The sequence below is a fragment of the Mauremys mutica genome, chromosome 5, assembly GCF_020497125.1.
Source record: "Mauremys mutica isolate MM-2020 ecotype Southern chromosome 5, ASM2049712v1, whole genome shotgun sequence".
In the NCBI taxonomy this organism is placed as follows: Eukaryota; Metazoa; Chordata; order Testudines; family Geoemydidae; genus Mauremys; species Mauremys mutica.
The window spans coordinates 26,255,504-26,281,253 of NC_059076.1; the positions used below are offsets into that span (position 1 = coordinate 26,255,504).

At 40.8% G+C, this 25,750-nt stretch overlaps 1 protein-coding gene across 10 annotated transcripts in view; it reads left to right on the forward strand.

The window, feature by feature from the left end:
- The window catches only part of CCSER1 (coiled-coil serine rich protein 1), a 1,044,860-nt gene that overhangs the window by 94,215 nt on the left and 924,895 nt on the right, over positions 1 to 25,750 (forward strand). For all 10 annotated transcript variants that reach the window (XM_045019268.1, XM_045019270.1, XM_045019277.1 and 7 more), the window contains exons 2-3: positions 9,245 to 10,606; positions 14,565 to 14,752. In XM_045019268.1, coding sequence (XP_044875203.1) covers positions 9,289 to 10,606; positions 14,565 to 14,752 — 1,506 coding nt within the window. In that variant the 5' untranslated portion in view covers positions 9,245 to 9,288. The remainder of the gene's footprint in view (positions 1 to 9,244; positions 10,607 to 14,564; positions 14,753 to 25,750) is intronic.

The window sequence follows — 25,750 nt, forward strand, 5'->3', positions numbered from 1 at the left end:
TATGTATTTAGGCCCCAATCCTGCAACTTTTGTTGCACTGATGGATACAAACTATGTGGGGGCCTATTTAAGTCAATGGGGTACTACATGGGCACTGTAGTCTGCCCATGAAGGTGCAATGGCAGGATTGTTGTTTTAGGAATTTTGTTTTGCAGCATGACTTGAATGTTTGGAAATACTTAAATGTATCCATTGGGTTTTATTTCAGTGTTTTCTGTAAATTGTAACATGATTATAGATAAGAAGGAATAAATAACATTTGATATGGGAGGAGGTGTTTTGTGGGAGACAAGCAGAGCTTCCAATCTCAGCATCTACAGATCTTTTATCACATAGTGATCGCTGCTCACTTTGTTATGTGCACGATACGTCAAGTGAGGATATAAGTTTGCCTTCTGTTTATAATTTGTTATTTACATTAGTCTCACATATATTGTATAGAAAACACCATATAGTATGAAGAAAAGTGCCACATATCACGACTCTCATGATTAAATGGCAAGGCTTGGTAACACTTTGGTTGTTATAAAAGGGGAATTTGTGGTGTTTGTGACCTTAAACTTTAAAGTAGAGTGAGCATGTTGCAAATTTTAGTATGTAAACAGAGTTGTGATAAAGTGAAATATTCTGTATAAATTCGGATTCTAAAATTGATTCCAAAGGCCATAGTAAGTGTAAAAGGCACTGACTGTTGTGTTTCCATATTTAGCTGCAAAAAAAAAGATTGGATCCAGTACTCCATCTACTGGTGTTCAAAAGCACTAGCAAGAGATGCAGTTCTTTGCTGAATACACTCTGCACTAGGTTTTCATAGGAGGAAGTCCAGTGTTTGGGTTCTTTTGATAATATACCAAGCACAAGAAAACATTTTGCCCCTTTTAATTAAATGGTTAAAGTTCTACAGTCTACTTCTGTAAATGCTTGTGTATGTCAGTAGTCTCGCTGAGCTCAATGGAGGCTGCTCATGTACATAATCATTCTGGGCTAGCCAGGCCAAGAAAGTTGCACTAGTTTAACTTAATGTCTGTAAAACTGATTTAATTAAACCACTGCAAAAGGCTATGTGGATACTGGTCTTGGTTTAAACCAGGCATATGTCAATTTAAGTTAATTAGGAAATATTTATTTATTAATAGCTGAAAGCCTGTGCTGTCAAACAGATGTAATTCATAAAATCTTGTGTTCAAAAAAAGAAGCCGAAAAGGGCTCTTGTTTCCATGTGATGTGTTGTAGTGAGCAGTGTTGCTCTTTGTACATTTTCCCCAAAGTTTGTTCACAGAGCTGCTCCTTGACTGGAGGCACAACCACCTGTTACCCCATGTGTCTGTTACTCCCACCTTCTCTGATCAATGGTCACCTTGCAATTGCAACATGCTGTTTATGCTCCAACCATGAACAGTACAGAAGAAACACAAGATCAATTCTATTCTGATTTGGATGATATAATTATGTCTATACCTAGTGAAGAAAAACTCAGACTTCTAGGAAACTTTAATGCCAGAGTTGGAAAATTACCAACACAATCTTTAGGCAAGCTGATAAATATAAAACCTCTTGGATGCATCTGAGATTAGGGTGACCAGATGTCCCGATTTTATAGGGTCAGTCCTGATTTTTGGATCTTTTTTTCTTATATAGGCTCCTATTACCCCCCACCCCATCCCAATTTTTCACACTTGCTGTCTGGTCACACTATCTGAGATCAAAGCACTGGCACCTGATTGACTATGTCATTATACAGGCAAAGGAACATCAGTGACTTGAAGACCACGAGAGCAATGCAAAGGGCAAACCGTTGGACTGACCAATGGAAGATCAGAGCTATTTTTAATTTACATGCTGTTGCCCATAGGATACTCAAGCGGCACACCATCAAACAGTCAACAAAACTGATGATATGCAATGCAGAAGTGAAAGCATCCTGTATGGGTGTGAAACCTGGACAATTTACCGCTGACACATTAAGCAACTTGAAAAACTTCACAAGCTCTGTCTCCGCTCTATTCTGAAGTTCCACTGGTGAGTCTGTCTTCTCAAACATTAACATCCTTGAAAGAGCAGAAACAACGAGCACCAAGGTGATGATTATCAAAGCTGAGCTTAGATGGACAGGTTGTCTTATTAGAATAGACGATGATAGACTTCCTAAAAGGGTTTTCTATGGCAAGCTGAAACTTGGAAAGCGCAAGAAGGGTGGTCAACCAAAACACTTCAAAGACATCTGTAAGCAGGTTCTCACCTCGTGCAGCAAAAATATTGATAATTTTGAAGACCTAGCCATGGACCGATATCAATGGACAGCAGCTTTTAATTAAGGTTGTAAACACTTTGAGGAAGACAGACATGAAAAATGGATCGAAAAAAAGGCCAAGCTTCATGGTGAGTCTTCAGTGGAAGCCTGCACATTCCTGTGCATTACTTTTTTATGATTTTGCTTCTCATGGACTAGACTGTACAACCACAAGAGAACACATATGATGTCTTGATGGAATTGTGGGATATGACAGACATCCACACAACCTCCACAGAGCCTTCAGACTTTGATGTTTCATCTGGTTCTCACAACAAAAGAGCCCTCAACCATGCTCATAGCAATTTCCTTCGCTTCACACTGACTCAACAGATACTCAGTGCTTCAGAGAGACAGTCCTGGGAGAGTTGTGTTGACTTGTGCGGGTGGTATGCGCTGTTGTGAGAAGTTATTGTGTGTGCTAGTGGGGGGTAGCTTTGAAGAACTGTGGCAGTGGGGTCAAGTAATCCACCATCCATGCAGTCTGCCTCATACACCAATTAAATTGTTGCATGCAAATTAGCTGTAGAGTAAGGGTGTTGATTGATTGTGTTACTTTAGATATCATAATGGTCTAGTACTCTCGGCAGGGCATAGCTACATGCCTTACTGTAGCTGAAAGCCCATGCTCCTTCGTGGGTGCAATTCATAAAGTAAAAATGGTTGAGTACTTAAAAATGGGATGGTAGCAGACTATGAATCCCAGTGATGATTCAGCCTGGTGATATACTGAACAAAAAGAGCTCTTAATCATGCTTGTAGCTGTTTCTATTGCTTCACGCTGACACAACAGAGATAATAGGGTTCAGAGTGACTCTGAATGATAATCATGGGATCTTATTATAAAGACTGAGTTGACAATGTAAACTAAACTGAAATGAGTCTGATTTATACTGGCATTCACACAGCCTTTTTCTTCAATTTAACTAGACCAATTAAACCCCAAATTAAATTAAACTGGTGCACCTTCTGTATGTGACAAGACCTCTATTTGCATGATCAGGACCTAAGGGCTTGTCCATATGGTGCATTAGTCACTAAAAATTTCCTACTGAGCGTTCATGTAGTACTGTTTTGGGACTACATTAATGTGCACTAGGGACCTTTTAGTGTGTGCCCGCAGCGTCCACAGGGGCCAGTTAGTGTGCAACACACTAGTGAACTCTGGAATTTACATCCCTCTGGTGCAGACTAATGCCCTGTGTAGACAAGCCGTTGGTTGATTCTGTAGAGTCCTTATGACTCTCTGTGTGCTGGAATAATAAGTGTTGTGTTGGTCTCACATTACTAGAGACAAGGTGGGTGAGGTAGTATCTTTTATTGCACCAACTTCTGTTGGTGAAAGAGAGACAAGCTTTCTAGCTTACAGGGAGCTCTGTGTAAACTTCAAAGCTTTTCTTTTTCATGAAGAGAAATTGGTTCAGTAAAAGAGATTACCTCACTCACCTTGCCTCTCTAAGAGGGAAACCATATTGTTCACTTTTTCTCTTCTGCATTTGCACTGGTTTTGTGATAGGGCCATATAGTTCTGAGCTCCATCCAAGTGCCTGAGGAAGAGCAGATAATTAGGTAATCCCACATTAATCCTGCTCTGAAATTCAATTTGGTTTTCAAATATTTTATTTGTATTTTCTTCAGCATGTTTTTCTATTGTTGTCTCCGTTGATAGCACCTCACATTCAGATCATAGTTTGAATTTGTAAGACTCACTCTTAGAATTATTCTGGTTTGTTTATCTGATAAGCAGCCCATTAGAAAATTCCACAATACCCTTTAAATGATCTGACAAAGTTACCTTTTCTGTGTGATGTGTGTTTCTTTAATAGCTTTTAAGTTGTTGTATTTTGGGGCCGCACAAGGAGCAATGTTACTTTAGGTGAGGGGATTTGATATGGACAATGTGCTGTTTGGTGTGGAAGAGGTATAGATACACGAGTTGTACTTCATCAAATTCCTTCGTTGTAAAATGGAAGATGCCAATATTTATGCTGAAAGTGAAGATTAGGTGTCCAGTATAAAAGAGACTATCTCACGCCTTGTTAATGGTAGAACATGTGTGGCAACTCATAATCCCACTGAAACAAACAGCAAAATTCATGAAAAATTTTAGCATATGACTGTGAACTGAAATCAATTTGAAACTTGCTTTCAGACACCTGTAAAATCATCACTATAACCAATAATGTTTGTGTAGATTCAGAGATTCGAAGGCCAGAAGGGACAACTGTGATCATCTAGTCTGACCTGTATTACACAGGCCATAGAACTTCCCCAAAATAATTCCTAGAACGGATAATTTGGAAAAAACATTCAACTTTGATTTAAAAATTGTCGGTGATGGAGAATCCCTGGTAAAAACCATTGATAAAATGTTCCAATGATTAATTACTGTAACTGTTAACACTTATATCTTTTCTTCATTATTATTGATAATTTTGCCATTTCCATCAAGTAATGGACCAATACCATTGTCAGGATTCATTTTGTTCCTAATATACTTTATTAAAAAAAAAACCTCCTCCTTATTATCCTTAGCTCTGCTGGCCATAGATTTCTCCTTGTGTCCTTTTGCTTCTCTTACCATTTGTCTAGAGTTCCTAGCTTCTGATTTATATTCATTACTATCAACTTCCCTTTCCTCCATTTGCTCTCTATATTATTTTTTTTATAGCTGTCTGTTTCAGGATACAAACAACTAGTAACTGTATACTCTCCTCATTATTTTCTAAGTTTTCAGTGTTCTTACAGAGAAACTGATTTCTTTGGCCAAAACTAGGGATAGTGATTGACTAATTCAGCTTTCATATACTATTACTTAACGGTCACCATTTCTTTGCTTTCAATTAGAGTTTCTGATGAGGCATTCATAGAATCATAGAATATCAGGGTTGGAAGGGACCTCAGGAGGTCATCTCAAAGCAGGACCAACACCAACTAAATCATCCCAGCCAGGGCTTTGTCAAGCCAGGCCTTATAAACCTCTAAGGATAGAGATTCCACCACCTCCCTAGGTAACCCATTCCAGTGCATTAATTTCTAACATCCTAGAGGCAAAGAAATAACCGCTTTCCCTGCAACTCTTTCACAGCAGGAAACAATTGAAGCAAAGTGGAAGCTTCCAGGGCTTCCAATCCCTCAGTTATTTACAGAGCATGGTTAGGAATACCAGAAGGCCTCCCAGAAAGACACTATTTGGTAGGTTCCTCCTTGGTCTGACAGTAGTAGAGCCAAGGAAACAATTAGTTTCTTTCAGTTTTCCCTGGCAATTAATCTCTTTCCCCTCTCGTCCCCCACCACGAGGTATATGATAAAATCTGCTATACACAGCCATATCCCACCCAGCATCTCTTCTATGGCAGTGTTTACTAAAGTTGGAGGGAACACAAGGCAGAGAAGAGACTGAGGGCAACAGGGAAAGCGCTCTGAGCCACACCGCTCCTTCACTGTGGACTTGTGTCTTCAGTTTTGGTCAGCCACTAATGACGCTAGGGGCAGGAGCAGTTCATATCCATGAAGATCCAAGCTCAAGCAGCAGCCTATTGGCCCAATCATCTCTTCACTGATATAGCAAAATTTGAGAGCATGAGACCAGGCCTCCTGGAGCTACTAATCAATGTTCCTTTCCAAATACAACACCTCTCCTCCCCTCCCCCCCCCCCCAACATACAGAGAGTGTGAATGGGAGGGGATAAGGAGAGATTGCAGCAGTTATACCGGAGATGTGCCATGAGTGGATGTTGTATGTAGTATACATTGTCCCAGGGATGTACAAACCCCACATGAGTCACGAACGAGTTGAGCTGCCAGGACCTCACCCTGCAACACCTGAATTAGATGTCAGGATTCAAGGTGTGGGGGATCTCAAAAGGGAGAGCACAGCTTGTTGGTCTCTGGCTGGGAGGGATAGAAGACTTTTAGCTCTCATGGGAGAGTAGGCTGGCTGGGGTTGGGAAGTGAGAAAGATTGCTTCTATCAGATGTAGGCTTGCACCCGTCCAGGTGGAATATCAGCATTAACTCTCTTCTTCCTTTACAGAGCCTGGGTGGGGTGAAGAGTCTGCTGAGGAGTCAGCCCGGGAAGGGTGGAAGAATGTGTGGTTTTGTGTGTTGAGTTTGGACTTTGAGTACCTTGGAAAGGTTGGGACTGGCATGACTTTGCTGTAGGGCTAAATGATCTTGAATTGGAAAATGGAGGAGGATGGGTGGATCAGCTGGAGACCAGGAGGAAAACAGAGGCAGAGCCGTTGCCACACTGTGCCATGCTGGTAGGCAGCATGGAGGAAGGATATGGCCACAGTATATGTGTATCTAGAGAGACAGAAAGAGGGTGAGAGAGAATGTGTCTCTATCTGTCTGGTTGGAGAGGTGTAGAGAAATTGTTTATGAAGTTGGATCTTCGGTCAATCAGTGTGTATCTGGGAAACCTGTATGTTATTATTGTTTTGTATTTTACATGTCTGCAATTCTGTTGCCATCCTGAGCAAAAATCACTGTTGACAGCTTTTCTGTATTCTTCCTTTAAGGGGTGAGGAGGAACAGAATGCACAGACCCCATGAAAGAATACAATGCCTCTAGCAATAGTTATCAATTACTGTGCCCAGCTGGTAAAGCTGAGCCTAATGTGCACAGGTCAGTTGGAGGAAATAAGCTCATTCTGTCCTCTAGATCCTGTCTCTCTGTTTCTGGAGAAGGCAACAGTATGCTCAGTGGATAGGCAGGACAGAGTGAATTACTGTGAATTCTTCAAATATAAGCAAATAAACCTCTACCTCGATATAACATTGTCCTCGGGAGCCAAAAAAACTTACTGCGTTATAGGTGAAACCACGTTATATCGAACTTGCTTTGATCCACTGGAGTGTGCAGCCCCCTCCGCCCCCCCAGAGTGCTGCTTTACCGCGTTATATCCGAATTCATGTTATATCGGATCCCGTTATATCGGGGTAGAAGTGTAGCTGCACAATCTCTGAACTTCCTATGTATGTGTATCTTTCATACGCACCCAGTAACAGAAACACTACAGTGTAACCTGGCCTTAAGTGATTATATAATAATGTACAGAAATACTTTTTTTGCACTTGATTTTCTATAGCCCTTTTAAAATAGCTTCATCCTCTCCAGTAAGAATTGTATTCAAATTTGTGTTTTGATTTCAGCTGAAACCTCAGTAGTATCCACCTCAAGCTCTTACGTTGTCATCAAATGTAATTAAAAAAAAAAGAAAGAAGAGAGATTAGCTATCATTCCCAGGGTGCAGCTTTCATCTTAAACTTCAGAATTGCTTTATTGATTTCTGGTCTTTGTGAATCCTGATACTGTGTCTGGTTGGTGTACATGCACAAACTGTAACCTTACCAACCTCTTGCTGCTGGAGCAGAAAGTACAATGCAAAGACTAGTCATCAAAGAAGATTCTATGAATTTATTTTGTTGTTAATCATTCTCTTCCTATGGCATGACATACCTTTTGCTGGTTTATTTTTACTATTGCTTGATTTTTTTTTCATTTTTTTTATGTTGCTCATGGCTGTTTATTTAGTGTGTTTTTTTGTAACTACATTTCTTTAGGGCATTTGGGCAATATAATTATTTTACTTCCTTACTTTTTTTCCTCCAGTTTGATCTAGAATCTTTGTATGGATCATAGAAATGTAGAGCTGGAAGGCATCTCAAGTAGCCATCAAGTCCAGCCCCATGTGCTGAGGCAGGACCAAGAAAATGTAGACCATCCCTGATAGGTGTTTGTCCAACTTGTTCTTAAAAACCTCCAATGATGGGTATTCCACAGCCTTTCTGGGAAGCCTATTCCAGAACTTAATTCCCCATCAAGTTAGAAAGTTTTGTCTAATATCTAAACTAAATCAGCCTTGCTGTAGACTAATCCTATTAGTTCTTGTCCTTCCCTCAGTGGACATGGAGAACAATTAAGATACATTGCCTGAGTTTTTAAAAAGGTGCTGATTGCTCCTAACTCCAGCTGAAGTCTCATCTAAAAGTCAGATCTACAGCCTTGCTTCTTGTTATGGCCATGTGACATATGTCGCTATTTTTCTGTTTGTGGATCTGCATCCATAGTACAAGGCTTCCTATATCTATACTGCAGATGCATTTTCCTGAAGCCCAGCTGCTGTGCTGATCAGGATCTGCTTCTATTAGTTAGGTCAGAGATATTTCTGTCATTTTTTACTTTAAATTGTTTTTATTAATTTTAAAAGAAATTTAATATAAAAGAGAATGGTAAATTACAAAGTGAGTCCAGTAAAACATTAAAAGGAAATCTGTAGAATATAAATGCAGAAATATAATCATAAATATTTAACAATACAAAACTAGACTAGAAAAGGGCCTAGGAAGAATTTAATGTTAGAGCATGAAGTTGTCTGACTCAAGACCTGGTATTTCCTTTCCTGTGAGATTATTCATATAGCTTGTAGTTGATGTAGTTTTGCCTTCATTTTCAAAGGAACCCAAGGGAATTAGGCACACAGTCCACACTGACCTTTAGTGTGAGCTGGGCTCCTAACTTCTTTGGGTTCCATTGTAAATTCCAGACTTTAGGTGGCCAAAAAAATGCTTGGCCCCTCATGGACCATAGAAAAGGGAGAGTTTATAATCTAGAGAGAGTTTATAATCTAGAAGTAGACATGATGCAAAAGTGATAGGAACAAATAACATTTGCATAGAGTATTAAAAAAAATCTATGGTATGTGATACTATTTATGCTAATCTTCTGCTTGATTGCCAGAGTTTCAGACCTTCAGACCTGTTGAACTGTATATTGTTATTCTAAGTGCCATTAATAAAATAAATGCACCAACTTCCAATTGTATTTAAAATGGACTTTTATAATAAAACTGTCATTCACATTTTCATATCTTCAGACTGATTTTAAAATGTGCCTGCCCAAAGATGTAGGTTGACGTATTAAAACATCTCTTTTTTCCTTTCACCCCAGATTGGTGTCTTGGCTGGCTAGAGTCCCAAACACTTCAGGTCCTGATGGGGGACTCCGGATCAAGACGTTCAACTCTTGTGTCTCGACTGCCAATATTCAGGAGAAGTATTAGTCGAAGACATGACTCCCTTCCTTCCTCACCCTCCTCCATTAATACTGTGGGTGTCCATAGCTCCTCTCCCTCCAGCACCAACTCAAGCTCAGGCAGTACAGGCAAGCGAAGGAGCATATTCCGCACACCTTCCATCAGCTTCCACAGCAAGAAGGGGAGTGAACAGAAGTCTGAATCTGCAAGCCAGAATGTAAGTATTTCAAATGGTGCTCAGTCAACTCACAACAATTTCCAAAAAACGAGCTTGGAAGAACATGTTAAAAGCAGAGGGAGGCATTCAGTTGGTTTCGGCAGTTCACGGAGCAAGAAGATAACAAGATCCTTGACCGAGGACTTCGAAAAGGGGAAAGAGCCATCAACTAATAAGAATGTCTTTATAAATTGCATACGTTCTGGAAAAAACGAGGGTGATGACTCTGGCTTTATAGAGGAGCAAAGTAGACGATCTATTAAGGAATCCTCACGGAAACTTCTCCCGAAATCTTTCTCATCACACTACAGGTTTTCAAAGCCTGTCCCCCAGAGCCAGTCAGTTTCCTGTGTACAACAGTCTGGATGCTTGTTGGAGATTAAACCATATGTTGAAAGCGACCCCATAACAGTAAGGTCCTCTCCATCATGTTCTGCTGAGATAACAGAATGTGCAGGAAGTTCTTTGCAATCACCACAACTTTCTGCAGATCTCACCACAGTCCAGACCCCTTCGGAATTTTTAGCCTTGACTGAAGATTCTTTCTCAGAAGTTGATGTGGTGCCCAATAGTGGAAACATGGCACCACACACAAAGAACTTAGACAATAATACTTCTACCTCTCAGATTTTCCTCAGTCCTGTTGTTGCTTATGTGAGAAAAATAGATCATGTAGAAAATACTTCCCTGTCTGCTGTTATATCTCCTGTGAATCATACAAGCTTTTGTAGTACTGAATCAAATACTTTACCTAAAAATACTGCTGCTAATCAAACACAAGTATTATTGCAAGCCACTGAACTTCCTGGTAAAGATGCCGGGCACATAGGAGAAATTAACTCAGCAGATGCACAGTTAGAAACTTTTGTGTTACATCATGAAGAAAAAACAGTGGAATGCTCTCCAAAGGCTAGTGGATTATGTGGGGACCAACATGAAATAACGTTATCTGAGTACATTAGAGAAACAATTCCTGTAACAGAATCGAAGATTATTCCCTCCTCCTCTGAATCCCGATCCTTTAAAACACAACAGGGGCATGAAATAAATCACTCTAAAGGTATGTCACGTGGATTTTTTTCTTGATTCTCCTGAAAAAGGTGTTCACAATTGTAAAGTAGCTTTACACATTTGCAGTACTGTAAACCCAAAAAGTAAAAGAGCCAAAATTGTGCTTTTGTTTTTGAAAGGTTAAATCCATATTTTTTTATCTGTCTTGTGATTTTTAGCTTACTCGGCCTACTCTCAATGTGTGTGACGATGATAGAGTTGCCAACTCTTGCAAATTTATGAGTAAAGTAATTTTGGCCAATAATCTCTTGATTTTGGGAGGGCTCTGTGTGTGTGGGGCGGTGGGGGCGGGGCGGGGAGAGTCTTGCTTATGATTTTTGATCTCTTGAGGTTGGCAATACTGGAGACAACCATAGAACACTAGGCATCAGGATTCATGGTTTATGTTCCTGGCTGTGGGAGCAGGCGGTGGTCTAGGGGTTGCAAATGGCATAGCCAAATGCAACAGTGCCCCTGTTTGGGTCATCTGGAGGCATGGAACCCCAGATCACTGCCTGTAAAAGCATGACCTTGTGGTACTTGAGCTGAAGAACCACGTCTTTTAGGATGAAGTATAGCAGAGTTAAAAACTCTAAGGATACATTTACAGTGCAATAAAAAACCTGGGGCACCCTGTCTCAGAGCCTGGTTCAATTGATTAAGCATTATGGGGCTTCACCTGCAAGGCTAAAAAATCCAATGTAGATGTTCAGACTCTGAGACCTACCACTCTCACCAGGTTTAAGAACCTGGGCTCCAGCCTGAGCCCAAACGTCTAGACTGCAGGTTTTAGCCCCACAGCCTGAACCCTGCTAGCCCGAATCAGCTGACCCGGGCCAAGTGCAGTGTTTTCTTCCAGTATAGGTGCACCATAAGTGTAGTCTAACATCGAGAGGGTGACATGGGGCCGCATTGTGTTAGTGTGAGTTACACAAGTGCCTAATTTTGCATATTGAAAGACTGCATATTTTGAAAGATTGTGAAATAAAATGGCCAAGACTTGCTTTTGTTAAATTAAAGCCCTGAATTCTATTGCCATCTCTGCCTAAAATGACCTTATGCAATCTCAGTTACCTAATGGGTGAATAATAATTACCTGCCAAGGTTGGAGTATGAGACTGGCTCATAATCAGGATAGTGAAGTACCAGAAATATTAACAGCAATCAGTGGAAAATCCGGGTTTAGAATTTATAGTCTCTGGTCCTGCAATTAAATACACCATCGTCTAGACTGCAGGGCATGCATGGGGATATATTGTGCCCATGTTTTGCTTTCCCAAAGTAACATGAAGGCTGCATCATCATGAGACTGCTTGCACTATGAGCCAAAATCATGTTGTTCACAGGAAATTCGAGAGATTTGGCAAAACTGTATGTATTGTTAAAATTTACAAAAGACTGCATGCAATCTCCTAGGAGTGCACAAATACCTATTAGCTTGGGCACTTAACTGTATGCAAATTGGGTTTGTGTATAGCAGGGTTCATCAATTATTTTTTTGTCAAGGTCCAAATTTCTTGGTCAAAGTATAGTCAAGGGCCAGACTCCAGGGAAATAATAAAAAATAGCAATAATGATAAGTAAATAAAAAGATTTTGGGGCCCATTCAAAGGCATCTGACGGTCCGGATTTGGCCTGTCGTCTGCCTTTTGGCTACACCTGGTGTATAGGAATTTCTGCACATGTTCCAGCACTTTGGAACCTCAGGCACTGTATGATGTTAGTTATCAGATGAATGGCATTGTCAGTCTAATTTAGGCACTAGACTAGCTTTTGTCAGAGGGCACATCTTCAGTTTGGTAGTCTAGTCAATTTAGATAGATGATTTTAAAACATCTAGGTACTACTCCTGCCCTGCGTCTCATTGGGCTTGTCTTCACTGCAGTGTTAGCTCAAGTTAACTCCTCTCGACTTAGCTTCACTCGAGTTAGGGTGACCAGATGTCCTGATTTTATAGCGACAGTCCTGATATTTGGGGCTTTTTTTTATATAGGCACCGATTACCCCACACCCCTGTCCTGATTTTTCACATTTGCCATCTGGTCACCCTAGCTTGAGGCGAGAGGTCAAACTGCCAAACAATACTGGAGTTGCACAGTTAGTCTGTCTGAGCAGCACAGAGTATAACTGAGTCCCCACTGTAGTACTAGCACCAGTGCCAGCAGCACTTGAGCTTCAACCCACATACTCCATGACAGGTGAGTTTAAAGCACTGCCTAACCCAAGCCAGAGATTCTTGTGAGTGCAAAGGAGTCGTGTCTGGGGCAGCACTCAGGTTATACCATGAGCTAACACTGAATGAAGACAAGCCCATTGTCTTTTTGTTGTTGTTGTGATTTTACCATCACACTTTCCTATTGAAAAACAACAGTAAAAAAAAAGTTATTTCTCTTTGTTGGTGTGAAGTGAAAAACCTCATTTAAAATGAGAAATTAGCTGACTGTTCAAGGAAAAAAGTGAAAGTATGTGCATAGTGCTGTCAAATATACACATTAAATGAAACAAATAGAGAAACATTTAAAATACAGCAGTCTTACATTGTGTATTACATGATGAGGTAAAAACAGTAGTGAGTGATATTTCTTTTTTTTTAGTGTTCACTGTGTTCCTCTAGAACAGTACTTATAAATGTTTTGAACTGATCTTAGATTTTATGTGGATTAAACAAAATTTAAAGGGAATTATTAATGCCAAGCAAAACACATTTTACTTGATGGAGTATCAGACTAGACTAGAAATTAATTGCAGGAACCAATATGGCAAGTATATATACTTACACAATAATAAAGATATATTTAAAAAAATGTTGGACTAACATCAGCCCATTCTGCAATTAAAAAAAAGGAGGAAGGGTTTTATGGAACCACAAGGTTTGCTGTGCTATTGTGCTACTCCCATCTTTAAAATTCCTCCTCTGCTTCCACATGCATGAAAATTAGGGCTGTCAAGTGATTAAAAAAATTGTGATTAATCGCACTGTTAAACAATAATAGAATACTATTTATTTAAATATTTGTGGATGTTTTCTACATTTTTAAAATGTATTGATTTCAATTACAACATGGAATACAAAGTGTACAGTGCTCACTTTATATTTATTTTTTATTGCAAATATTTGCACTGTAAAAAAAAACAAAAGAAATAGTATTTTTCAATTTACCTAATACTAGTACTGTAGTGCAATCTCTTTATTGTAAAAGTTGAACTTACAAATGTAGAATTATGTACAAAACAACTGTATTCAAAAATAAAACAATGTAAAATTTTAGAGCCTGCAAGTCCACTCAGTCCTACTTCTTGTTCAGCCAATCGCTCAGACAAACAAGTTTGTTTACATTTGCAGGAGATAATGCTGCCCACTTCTTGTTTACAATGTCACCTGAAAATGAGAACAGGTGTTCTCATGGCACTGTTGTAGCTGGCGTTGCAAGATATTTACATGCCCGATGCGCTAAAGATTCATATATCCTTTGATGCTTCAAACATCATTCCAGAGGTCATGCTTCTATACTGATGACGGATTCTGCTCGATAACAATCCAAAGCAGTACAGACGGATGTATATTCATTTTCATCATCTGAGTCAGATGCCACCAGTAGAAGTTTGATTTTCTTTTTTGGTGGTTCAGGTTCTGTAGTTTCCGCACTGGAGTATTGCTATTTTAAGATTTATGAAAGCATGTTCTACACCTCATCCCTCTCAGATTTTGGAAGGCACTTCAGATTCTTAAACCTTGGATCTAGTGCTGTAGCTTGGATCTACAGCACTGGCTGGACATACAGAACTAGACCCTTGTAGATGGCCTAGTCTTGGCCTGACAATTTTACATACTTGTACAAACAGCACAGCTCTGTAGTAAATAGTTGAATAGCTGCCACTCAGCATAAGTGAAGCAATGTGACTTTTTTCTGATGAAAATATTTTTTGTGAATACTTGCATGTCAATGCTGATTTCTTCTCTATTATAGTTAATCTTGCCAGTAGTTTTAGTCCTTACCGAGAAGGCAGACTCATAGAGAAGCGCCTGAGATCCTCGTCAGAAGGCAATGCTGGAAGCAGCAGGATGATCTTAAAACCAAAGGACGGAAACACAGAAGATCTTCATAGCTTGCGGAAGCAGAGAGCGGGCTCGTCATCTTCAAAAATGAACAGCCTGGTGAGTGCATTCTTACAGATACACATTTTTGCAATGGCTTTCATTTCTGTAGTGATATGTTTTTGCTTCTAATGACTATTGTAAGCGTGAGAACACAACTGTATAGGAATACAAAGCCTTATCCAATGCTGGGACAATACAACACTCAAAACTATAAGATACTTTTCGGAACATAACCTCAGATTGTCATCAACACCAAGTATTTCAAAAGTCTGTGTAACTTTCTGTTGTGTATTTTTTTGCAGCTGTTATGCAATGTTCATACGGCCGGGGATTTCAGGTGGGAACTTCTGGAAAACATATGATTACCAAATGCTTAGTATTAAAAAAGTAAATAAGTTCAAATACTGGAAGGGGGAAAATGTAGTGCAGTATTTGTAATTGTAAGTTCATAAAGCCTGATTCTTCAGCAGTTTCATGCCGGTGCGACTCTTACCTCAAGGAATCACACTGACCTACACCTAAGGTAACTCAATGGAGGATCAGGCCATAGTCATGTGAAAAGTAAATCATATATAACAAGGAAAGACTAATTTCAAAGGGCTGAATGCTCCCCTTCCATACACAAACCAGTGGCGGGGAAAAAATGCTCAAAACTCAGGATAGAGAATCTGTTTTTTGAGAACCCCTCCTCCCCCACTTCAGGATTGGGAAGTTGAAAACAAGCATGCTGTCTAAAACCATGATAGAAGATTACTTTTTGAGGCCTGCTTCAAGGTGAAGGGGTGGTATAAGGAGCCTGTTGACTTTTAAAGTTGTCTGTCTTCTCGTAGGCAGTGAGGGTAAAGAACTTAAGGTGTGTGTAATGTACTCTCATGCTTACTCAAGACAATAAGGAGAAGTGTAGAACATGTTGCTGCATGCTGAACAGGCTGCAAGCAACGGACAAGTTCTGCTTGGTAGAGGAAATAACTAAATAAGTCTTGTGCTCAGATGAGTTGCTGCAGTGAGATTGTGAAGGGTTAAATAAGGATTCAGCCTATATAAATATCTGACACATAACTTGCCATGAAGAGTATGTGAGAAAGCAACCCCAAGATTCGCCATTCTACTCATCACTTCTGCACATGTCCCTCAATAAGCATGGACATAAAAGAGGAAAAGCATCCTCACAATGACCAGTACACTGCAGGTAGAGTTAAGGTCCCAGTTGGGATGTCTACAAAGATTACCAGACTATCAGGATTGAACACAATCACCCTTTGAAGGTAGGTTTTTTGCAGGGCTGTGGATTAATCCAGATTGACACCAACATGTAAAAGGGCTTTAGCTGCATGTTCCTTCCACATAGTTTACAAACCGTAATGTCAAAAATGCAATAGAACAAACCATCAAGGGCAACCTCTGTGATTCCCCACAGGTTTCTGGCTTCTGGTTAACCCAACCCTCCTTGATTCTTTTCCTTCTGAGCTGAACTAAATTAACCTCCAGCTGGGAGTGTCTTCCAGAGCTGACCTTGAGCCCTGTTTGATAATTAACTTCTGGAACAACAGAGGATTGTCTGTCTCAGCAGGACTTCTCCTACAGACATTGCTGAGACAGAAGGTAATGCCGATTTTTAGGCACTCCACCTGGGGGCACCCAAAGACCGGTACAGTGTCACAGTCTGCCCCATCTGGCTAGAAAACTGAATTTGCCATTTCAAAATGAGGGAACAATTGTGCGCTATGTCAGCATTGAAGGTAACCTTATTTGCTGCTGACCTCTGCACAGCTTAAGATTTTCTGTTTTGTATGTGCCTGGCTGGGGTCCTCTTGAGTGCTTGACAGAGAAAATAGAAAGAACGGTTGGGTTATCTGACTCTCACATGAATGCTTGCCTCTACACACGCTTTGTATAGCCTATGCAACATTTATTAGCTGAACTTGACCTACAAGAACATCAAGAACTTTTCAGTGTGTATGTGTGTGTTTTTCTTCTCCCCTGTAGCAATCACCAACTGTTTTGATTCATTATTACTTAATGTATTTTATAGCATCTGAAAGAGCATTAGGCAAATCAACAACAACAACAACAACAAAGCCAAACATTTTCTGCATGTGTCTCTATTATCCTTTCTAGGATATTGTCAGTTTGTACAAATGATCTGATATAGAAATGCAAAACCTATATCTACAGGAAAAGGCTACAAATGCACACCAGTGAAATGCTACACCCAGAGAAATATAGTAGAGTGCTGCATGGCTAGATAGCTGAAGTGAATTCTCTGTAATTAAAGAGAATAGCTACAGCATGTCTGTCACTTATCCCGGGTAGTTTGCATTAAAAAAAGCAACAAATAAATCAGATTTTTCAAAAACAGGACATTCTTAAATTGAAAATGTTTTTATACATCATGATAAGTGTGCCTAGTGCTTTACAGACAAACTAAAGAGCTTACTAACTATGGAGCCAGTCCTTCAAACACTTAGGGACATGCTTAACTTTCCTCTCATTGAAGTGGAAGTATGCAAGTAAGTAAAATTAAGCGTGTGTATAATGATTTGCAGGATCAGGACCAAGTCATTAAACAGATCTTCTTTTCAATTATGTAGCTGGCTGGTTGCTGATGTCTGAACGTGAGGTTTCACTTGAGTCTTATTCTTAGCCATGTCACTATGTGGGTGGTAACATCTTAGCGTCATCTCCCTAAACAAGAAGTGGGATTTTGTTGTTGTTGCATTTTTTTTATTTGAATCAGAAATGCAAATTTTTTTGTATTTACTCTAGCAAGACGATCTCCAAATTCATTAGTGATCATTCTCTATTCATTTACTACAGTCATATATCCAGTGCATTCAGATCAGTTGTAGAGTGGTTTTATGCACTGAAGACAGAATACCATAAAGTGAAAATCCCCTGTACTTAATGCTTAGCAGCCATTATATGGTAACACAAACATTAGCTATAATATCATATATAAACATTCTGAGGCAGTTAAAAAGCCTGAATATAAAAAAAAATGAGAAAAGACTTGAAGAAAAAAAAGGGTGGGAGATCCAAGAAACTTGCAGTGATGGGTTGGATCACAGAAACCCCCATAGGGCTGCCAACTGATGTGCCAAGACTACTTCTGTCCCTGCTTTCCCTGCCAGCTTGGGACTCCAGAACCCTGACTGGTTGTGCCAGACACGCTTGCTGGCTACAAACACAAACCCAGGTCTGAACCACATCCCACAAACTGCAGGCTTAACTGAAAGCAGCTTAAGAAGTGTTCCTGTCTCTAACACTCAGTTGCCCAGCTCCCAGTGGGACCCAAACCCCAAATAGATCCGTGTTACCCTGTATTAAAGCTTACACAGGGTAGAAGAACTCCTAAATTGTTCGCCCTCTATAACACCGATAGAGATGCACAGCTGTTTGTCCCGTCCCCTCCCCCCCCCCCACCAGGTATTAGTATATACTCTGGATTAATTAATAAGTAAAAAGTGATTTTGTTAAATACAAAAAGGAGGGTTTAAGTGGTTCCAAATAATAACAGACAGAACAAAGTGAATTACCAAGCAAAATACAATAAAACACGCAAGTCTAAACCTAATGCAGTAAGAAGCTGAATACAGATAAAATCTCACCCTCAGAGATGTTCCAATAAGCCCCTTTTACAGACTAGCCTCCTTCTAGTCTGGGTCCAGCAATCACTCACACCCCCAGGGCAGGGTTACTGTCCTTTGTTCCAGTTTCTTTTAGGTAGCCTCTCCACCCCCAAAGGATATCTCTTGAGCCAGCTGAAGACCAAATGGAGGGGTCTCCCAGGGGTTTAAATAGACTTTCTCTTGTGGGTGGACACCCCTCCCACCCCCTGTGTAGAATCCCAGCTACAAGATGGAGTTTTGGAGTCACATGGGCAAGTCATATGCAGGGGTGAAAGTAACTTACAGGACTTACCGGTACTGCTGGAGTCCTGATGGGGGCATGGCCTCATCCGGAAGAGGCGTGGCCTCTCAAGATTTAAAGGCCCTGGTGCACCCGCTGTGGCTGGGAGCCCCAGGGCCTTTAAATCAACCCGGGGCTCCCAGCTGCAGAGATGGCTGGGAGCCCCTGGGGCTCAGGGGCAAATTAAAAGGCCCTGGGGTTCCGGCCGCCGCGGAGCTCCGGGCCCTTTAAATCCCCACTGCAGCTCTGGCTGCCGGAGCTGCGGGCAGGATTTAAAGGGCCTGGAGCTCCCACAGCTGCGAGGAACCCCGAGCCTTGCCGGGGTGGGGCTGGGATTTAAAGGGCCCGGAGCTCCTGCTGCTGCGGGGAGCTCTGAGCCCTTTAAATCCATCCCCAGCCCGGCCGCCGGAGCTTCAGGGGGGATTTGAAGGGCTCTGGGCTCCCCACAGCCACGGGAGCTCCGAGCCCTTTAAATCCTGGCCCCAGCCCGGCTGCTGGAGCCGTGGGCGGGATTTAAAGGGCTCTGGGCTGCCTGCAGCCGCAGGAGCTCTGAGCCCTTTAAATCCCGGCCCCAGCCTGGCCGCCGGAGGGATTCAAAGGGCTCTGGGCTGCCCGCAGCCGCGGGAGCTCTGAGCCTTTTAAATCCCGGCCCCAGCCCGGCCACCGAAGCTGCAGGGGGGATTTAAAGGGCTCTGGGCTCCCCGTAGCCGCGGGAGCTCTGAGCCTTTTAAATCCCGGCCCCAGCCCGGCCACCGAAGCTGCAGGGGGGATTTAAAGGGCTCTGGGCTCCCCGCAGCCGCGGGAGCTCTGAGCCCTTTAAATCCAGCCCCAGCCCAGCCGCGGGCGGGATTCAAAGGGCTCTGGGCTGCCTGCTGTGGTGGGGAGCCCAGAGCCCTTTAAATCCCCGCCGCGGAAGCCGGTGCGATCCGGCACGGCGTACTGGCTCTTGCTGGTACGCCGGACCGGACTGGCTTACTTTCACCTCTGGTCATATGTCCATGCATGACTCAGAACTTACAGGTAGCAACCATTGTTCACATGCTACCTTGAACATCCTCAGGTAGACTTCTTATGTGGATTGGAGCCTTCCAAGATCCATTGTCCATTAAAAGCAACAAAGAATCCTGTGGCACCTTATAGACTAACAGACGTTTTGCAGCATGAGCTTTCGTGGGTGAATACCCACTTCTTCAGATGCAAGATTGTCCATTAAGTGTTTCTTGATTGGGCACTTAACTTGCAAATTCCTTTCTAAAGAAGCTGCCCAAATGCCTTACAAGGCTACTTAAAATCAAACAAGTACACAGCCAATATTCATAACTTCGAATACGAAAATGATATATGCATACAAATAGGATGAATATATTCAGTAGATCATAACTTTTGCAGAGATGTGTCACATGGCATATGTAGCATAAAACATATTCCAGTTATGTCATTTACATTCATAAGCATATTTTCATAAAACATTGAGGTGCAACGTCACACATGCATGTTCACAATAATACGCAGCTGAGCATTAAAAATCCAAGAAAGCGCTCTTCAGAATACCTGTCACAAGTGGTTAATTCTCACTTCAAAGAATGTCAACAGAGAATTAATAATTAATATTTTTCAAGTAAAGGAGAGGGGCAAAAAGTTCCAGAAATGAATATTATTAAACAGATTTGTGTTAAAATAATTAAAAGTCCTCTCCCCTTCTATTGAGGAATCCCAAAGTATTTCACAAATATTAATTAACAGTTACAGGCCTCTCCTCGCTCCTGTGAAGTAACAAAGAAAATCACAATTTCATATTGTGACATTTTGGATTTGTTTCAGCAAACATTAATAAGCAGTGAGAAAATTCCAATAAGGGGAAATAGATTTGAAAAGAAATATCACAATTTAAAGTCCCCGTGGAAGTGCCTATGCTTCCCTGATGATGGCACCATTGCTTTTCCAGTCTCCTCTGTGGAGTCAAATGAAAGCTACAGATAGCAATTTCTTGGCATCGTATAGAAGTTGAGGAAGCTTTGTAGCTAGTAAGAGACCCTTTCCACACAATAGAAAGGAAGCCCTTCAAGGCCCTTTTTGTTGTTGTCAGTAAGTGACAATTTTGTGTTACTCTGCTGGGTGGCTAGAAGCCACAAGAACGGATGAGATGCTAGATTTTCAGAGAATATGAAGAAAAGGTAAAAGTAGCTACATGGATGAAGGTTTACAAAGTTACCTCTTGGAAAGTATTGTTCTTTCTAGACAGGTAACTGATCAAATTTATTCTTGCACAAATATCAAGGCCTTTCTAAAGGACTCTGGCTACAGATTCGGACATCTGGATGTCTTGAACATTGTAGGCATGTGAATCTTCACCCTCCCCTTTCCCCCCTCCCACCTTACCACCCCTCCCCAGGGTAGAATGCATTAAAATGTGGGATAGTAAAAGAAAATAGATTTTTTTTCTCTGTAAAGGAAAAGACAATAAGACTATTTCAAAACAGTTCATTTTATGCAAATATTTAAATTATTCTGTGATTGAAATAATGAACTGTACTACACCAGAAGTTTTAACTTGGCCTCTCAGGCTATTATAAAACTTATATTTCTAATCTCAGTTTTGAATAAGCATTATTTTTGCAACATTGATTCATGTAGTGACTTACTTATGCCACAAGATGTCAATATCACACCATTTTAATACTCCCTCCCCCCCCCCCCCAAATATAATACTGAATTAGAAACAGTGAATTTACTAATACATAGTTAATAGTGCATAAGATTTTAAATTGAAGGACAAGACATTTACTTTTGGAAGCTTTTAATGTTGATGAGCCAGTGCAACATGACAGAAGCTTTTCAGTGAGCACACTTGGTACTGGTGCAATTTAAAATAAGGAGCCTATGTATTGCTACAGAACCTCTGCTCATGAGAAAAGATGGATATTCAGCAATGTGCTAGATTAAAACAAGGCTGACAGTAGCAAGCTGAAATAAGGGATAAAGGATTTAGGTTGACTTGTAGAATGGAGAGAGCCCTGGAGTAGAATATGTGTGAATATAAATCCGAAGTAGAAATTGCAGAACTACCCGGTACTAACTGTGGTATGTAACCTGTCGCTTAGATCAGCCTCTTTACCAAATGACTGGAGGACAGCTAATGTAACAGTTTTTTTTTTAAAGACTCCAGAAGCGATCCTGGCAATTATAGTCTGGTAAGTCTAACTTTGCTATTAGGCAAATTGGTTGATACTATAGTTAAGAACAGATTTACTAGACACGTAGATGAACATGGTATGTTGGGGAAGAGTCAACATGGCTTTTGTAACGGGAAATCATGCACCCCAGGGTCCCAGTCAGGATCAAGTTCTATTGCTTTAGTCACTGTAGATATGTGCATGAAGAAATGGTCCTTCCCCTTGAAGTTTGTAGCCTAAAACCCCATGATTTAATTGAATTCCACATTATCTTGGGAAGGATCATACCAAAATCTTTTTCTGTGAAACTAAAATTTGGGAAGGGTGATTTTTATAAAAAATGAGTAATCACATTAGAAAAAAAAAATTAGCCATCAGATAATTAGTTAAAATAATTAGTCTTATCGTGGAATTTATTAAAATATTCTCCGAAGATATGCCCCCACCCCAAATCCCTAACATTATTGAAGAGCAGAGCACAAAATCAGCCCATCTAAAGCCAACAGAAAGGAACATAAACTATGGCAGATTGAAATTAGAATAGTTAAGAGAGATTTTGAAAAGCAAATAGCCAAAACCAAAAATGAATAAAAAAAAAAGAGTCCGTAGCTTATCAGAAGACTGAAGTCTGTGATAAAATGACTGGATCTGCTGGAATATTTGGAATTAAAAGTAACCATTAAGGTGAATAAGAATGTTACAGAGAAGCAAAATCACTTCTTTGCATTGGTCCTCACTACAGAAGGTAATGGTAAAGATAGCTATCCCCGATTTGCTCTTTGCTGGTAATAAAGATGAGGTATCCTCAGAACTGTAGCTGTCAGGAGCAATGGTATTGAAATACTGATTTAAATAGTCACTAAGACCAGATAGCATTGGTCAGCAAAATGAACTGTCTGAAGTGGAAGGCATATTATATTATGCCTATATTTAAAAAATAATAAGCACAAAGGGCAATTCTGGATATTAAAGCAAAGCGTGATACCATTGCATCATGAGCTACACTAATTGCCTCTTGGCTTCTGAAAGGAGCTTAAGATGTTGCTTTAGACCTATGGAGCCCTAGATGACTTTGGACCATCCTACCTTACAGACTGCCTCTCTTTCCATGCCGTGCTGCCACATTTACAATTACTGTCTTATGGCATTAAATGGCCCCTTTTTTCAAGATCCTGATCAGAGAAGCCATGGCTGAATGGATACAGGGAAGATTCTGGTGGTCAGGGCTGTCCATCCAGCACCATCTCCAGCAATAGAAAATAGTTAACTTTTTCAGGTACTTCTAGAATAATATTCTAGGCCTGGCATGACATGAGTAATTAGAATATGGGTGAGGCCTCACATCTTGGGAGACAGCATTAGAGAGAGAAGTGGATCAGCATGTTGGAAACAAAATGTCTGTACTAGCTAAGATAAAGGGGAACACCAAGGGAAATTATAAAAGTGGATAAGTTGAGACGGTAAAGATGAGGTCAAGAATAAGTGGTACATGGGCAGTGTGTGGACAGAGCATGCGATACCAGAGTCGGACCGAGCCACGTGGTGCACTTGTGGGCCAGCTTAAAATGGCTCGCGGGTCAGATTCGGCCCACGGGCTGTATATAGTAAGCCCATTCCTGGGTTAAGGCCTCAGAGGCTACCCTAAAAATATGAAAACCATAGTATGATCCTTGGCAGAGGAAACACGAGAAAAATACCCATATTCCCTTAGCAGCTCTGAACATCCTTGTGTAGTGACACCCATATTTATGTGAATGATTACAGTCTATCTTTAACACCCGCATGTTACCTCTACTCTGTCTAAATGTTCATACACTGTACATAAAGTTGTAGCATGGGCTCTGAAGGCTCAAATTCAAAGCACTTTCTAAACAGCTATTTTTAGAGTGTGAGGCCTGCTAGCCTGAGTCTGTTGACCTGAGCTGAGAGGCCTCCCTTCTGCAGGCTCTGTAGACTTACCCAATGAGGCTTCAGTTCACCTTTCATATGGAGTGGACTTGACAGGGTTCGTTTATGGCTCGTCTAGCACTGACATAATTTCTCCATTTGTACTGAGTTTGGCATCTTGTCCTTTTGTGGGAGGAAACTGTGGATGCCACTTAAAACAAGAATTGTCAGGACTGCTTTGATACAAAGGCTGAACAGTGTCATCGGATTGGAAATAACTCAGTGCTTGTAGGTAAGCAGCACTTTAGACCTCATTAACTTAATTCAGCTCAGGGAACACTGCCTTTCAGATACTGTTAGCATAAAAATAGTGCAAACAGTGGACTGGGATTTAAGCATTTAATGTGCCTCTGATTTTTAGGTCAAGTTAACTAGAAGCTTTTCAACTAAATACCCTGTAGGAAACAAATGTCTGTAGTGTAGTATGAATTTCTTAACATATTAAGAAGTTGTCAAAAGTCAGATTGCAGCTGTTATACACTTTGAACTCATTCCCGAGGTCAAGTAGCTAAGAGAAATTAATTTACATATGATGTAATGCTTATCCCCTGATGTTTTTCAAACATCCATAAAGACACATGCATAATAATGTGTGAAAATGAAAAACTATTGTTTGTACTCTGGATGTAATTTTTCAAATTTAACACAATGATGTTAAGAAATGTGGATGGTGAATCAACTTCAGCCACATTTCTAAATTGCATTTTCAAATGGGAAATGTTTTGTTCTGAAATCCAAATATAAGGATAACTATTTCATACCTTTCATTATATTCTGGGCAGCAAGGGAACTTTTTGGATTATGAATTCAAATTCTCAGAAGAGAAATAAAATACCGGTTTTAACATTTGTATGGAACCCTTGAGCTTGTGTATTCAGAGAAAAATGGAGTATAAACAGTGCTTTTCTTAGGGAATCTATTCAACAATAAACAATCTATGTGACTGCTGGCCTGAATATGTCCCACAACCTTCCTAGTTATTCAGCTGAGAGGAATGCAGCTTGTTTCAAACCTATTACACTTTTGGAAGTGGCCAAGGATTTAAAGATGCCCCTTCTGATGTGGGAAGACAGATTTCCTCTCAGATGGATTTCTTTTACTGCTGTGGAGTTGAAAAAAGATGTGTTAATGTTCCCAATTACCTAGTATGCACATTTACCTGTGTCCATTAGAAGAATTTTTTTAAACATAGGGTATGTTAACATTGCAGTTAAACACCCATGGCTGGCCCGTGCTAGCTGACTCAGGCTCATGGGGCTCAGGCTGCAGGGTTATAAAATTACCAGCCCAAGCCTGAACAGCTGCACTTCAGTTTTATAGTTGACGTGGGCCAGCAGTGGGTGTTTTATTGCAGTGTAGACATACCTACCCATAGTCATAATTTGACTATTACCACAGATACCGCCTACTTTAAGTACATGCAAACACTGTGGTAATCTAAGCATTTATCTACTGGGGAGAGGGTTATTAATCTGCACTAAGTCTAATTGGTCTGGTCTGAAAACACCTGCACACATGGGATGGAATCCATCACAGCACACTAACTCCACAGTTATCATGATCTCTGGAACCCTTTTTCAAAGAGTACTAAATTTGATGCGAATTAAGTTAGTGTGGTCTGTTGTAGGTGTGAACAGAATATTACAGCTCACTACTTTGGCATCCTCCAACTGGTGCCCAGCATTGCTTTGTGGGTATCCATGACCGATCGGTTTGTTTATCTGTGTGCCCTCTACTGCTCTGGGATCAAGCTGACTGGATGGCCCCTCCCCTGTTTAAAAGGTGGCATGGAGCTAGGATTGGCCCGTTTGCTTCTGGATTCCAGTATGTCAGAATTACAACATTATTATTCCAGCAGTCTTTACAACATGCTTGGAACAGCCACATGGAGCTGTGCTGGGACCCTACATTGCCTCCTGGGGAGAAGCGTCAATGGAGCCAGCCACCTGAATAAAGATGTGTTTGCAGACACTGCTAATCAGATACCCACAAGGAGTCACAACTGGGGCACTGACCAATGCTCGAT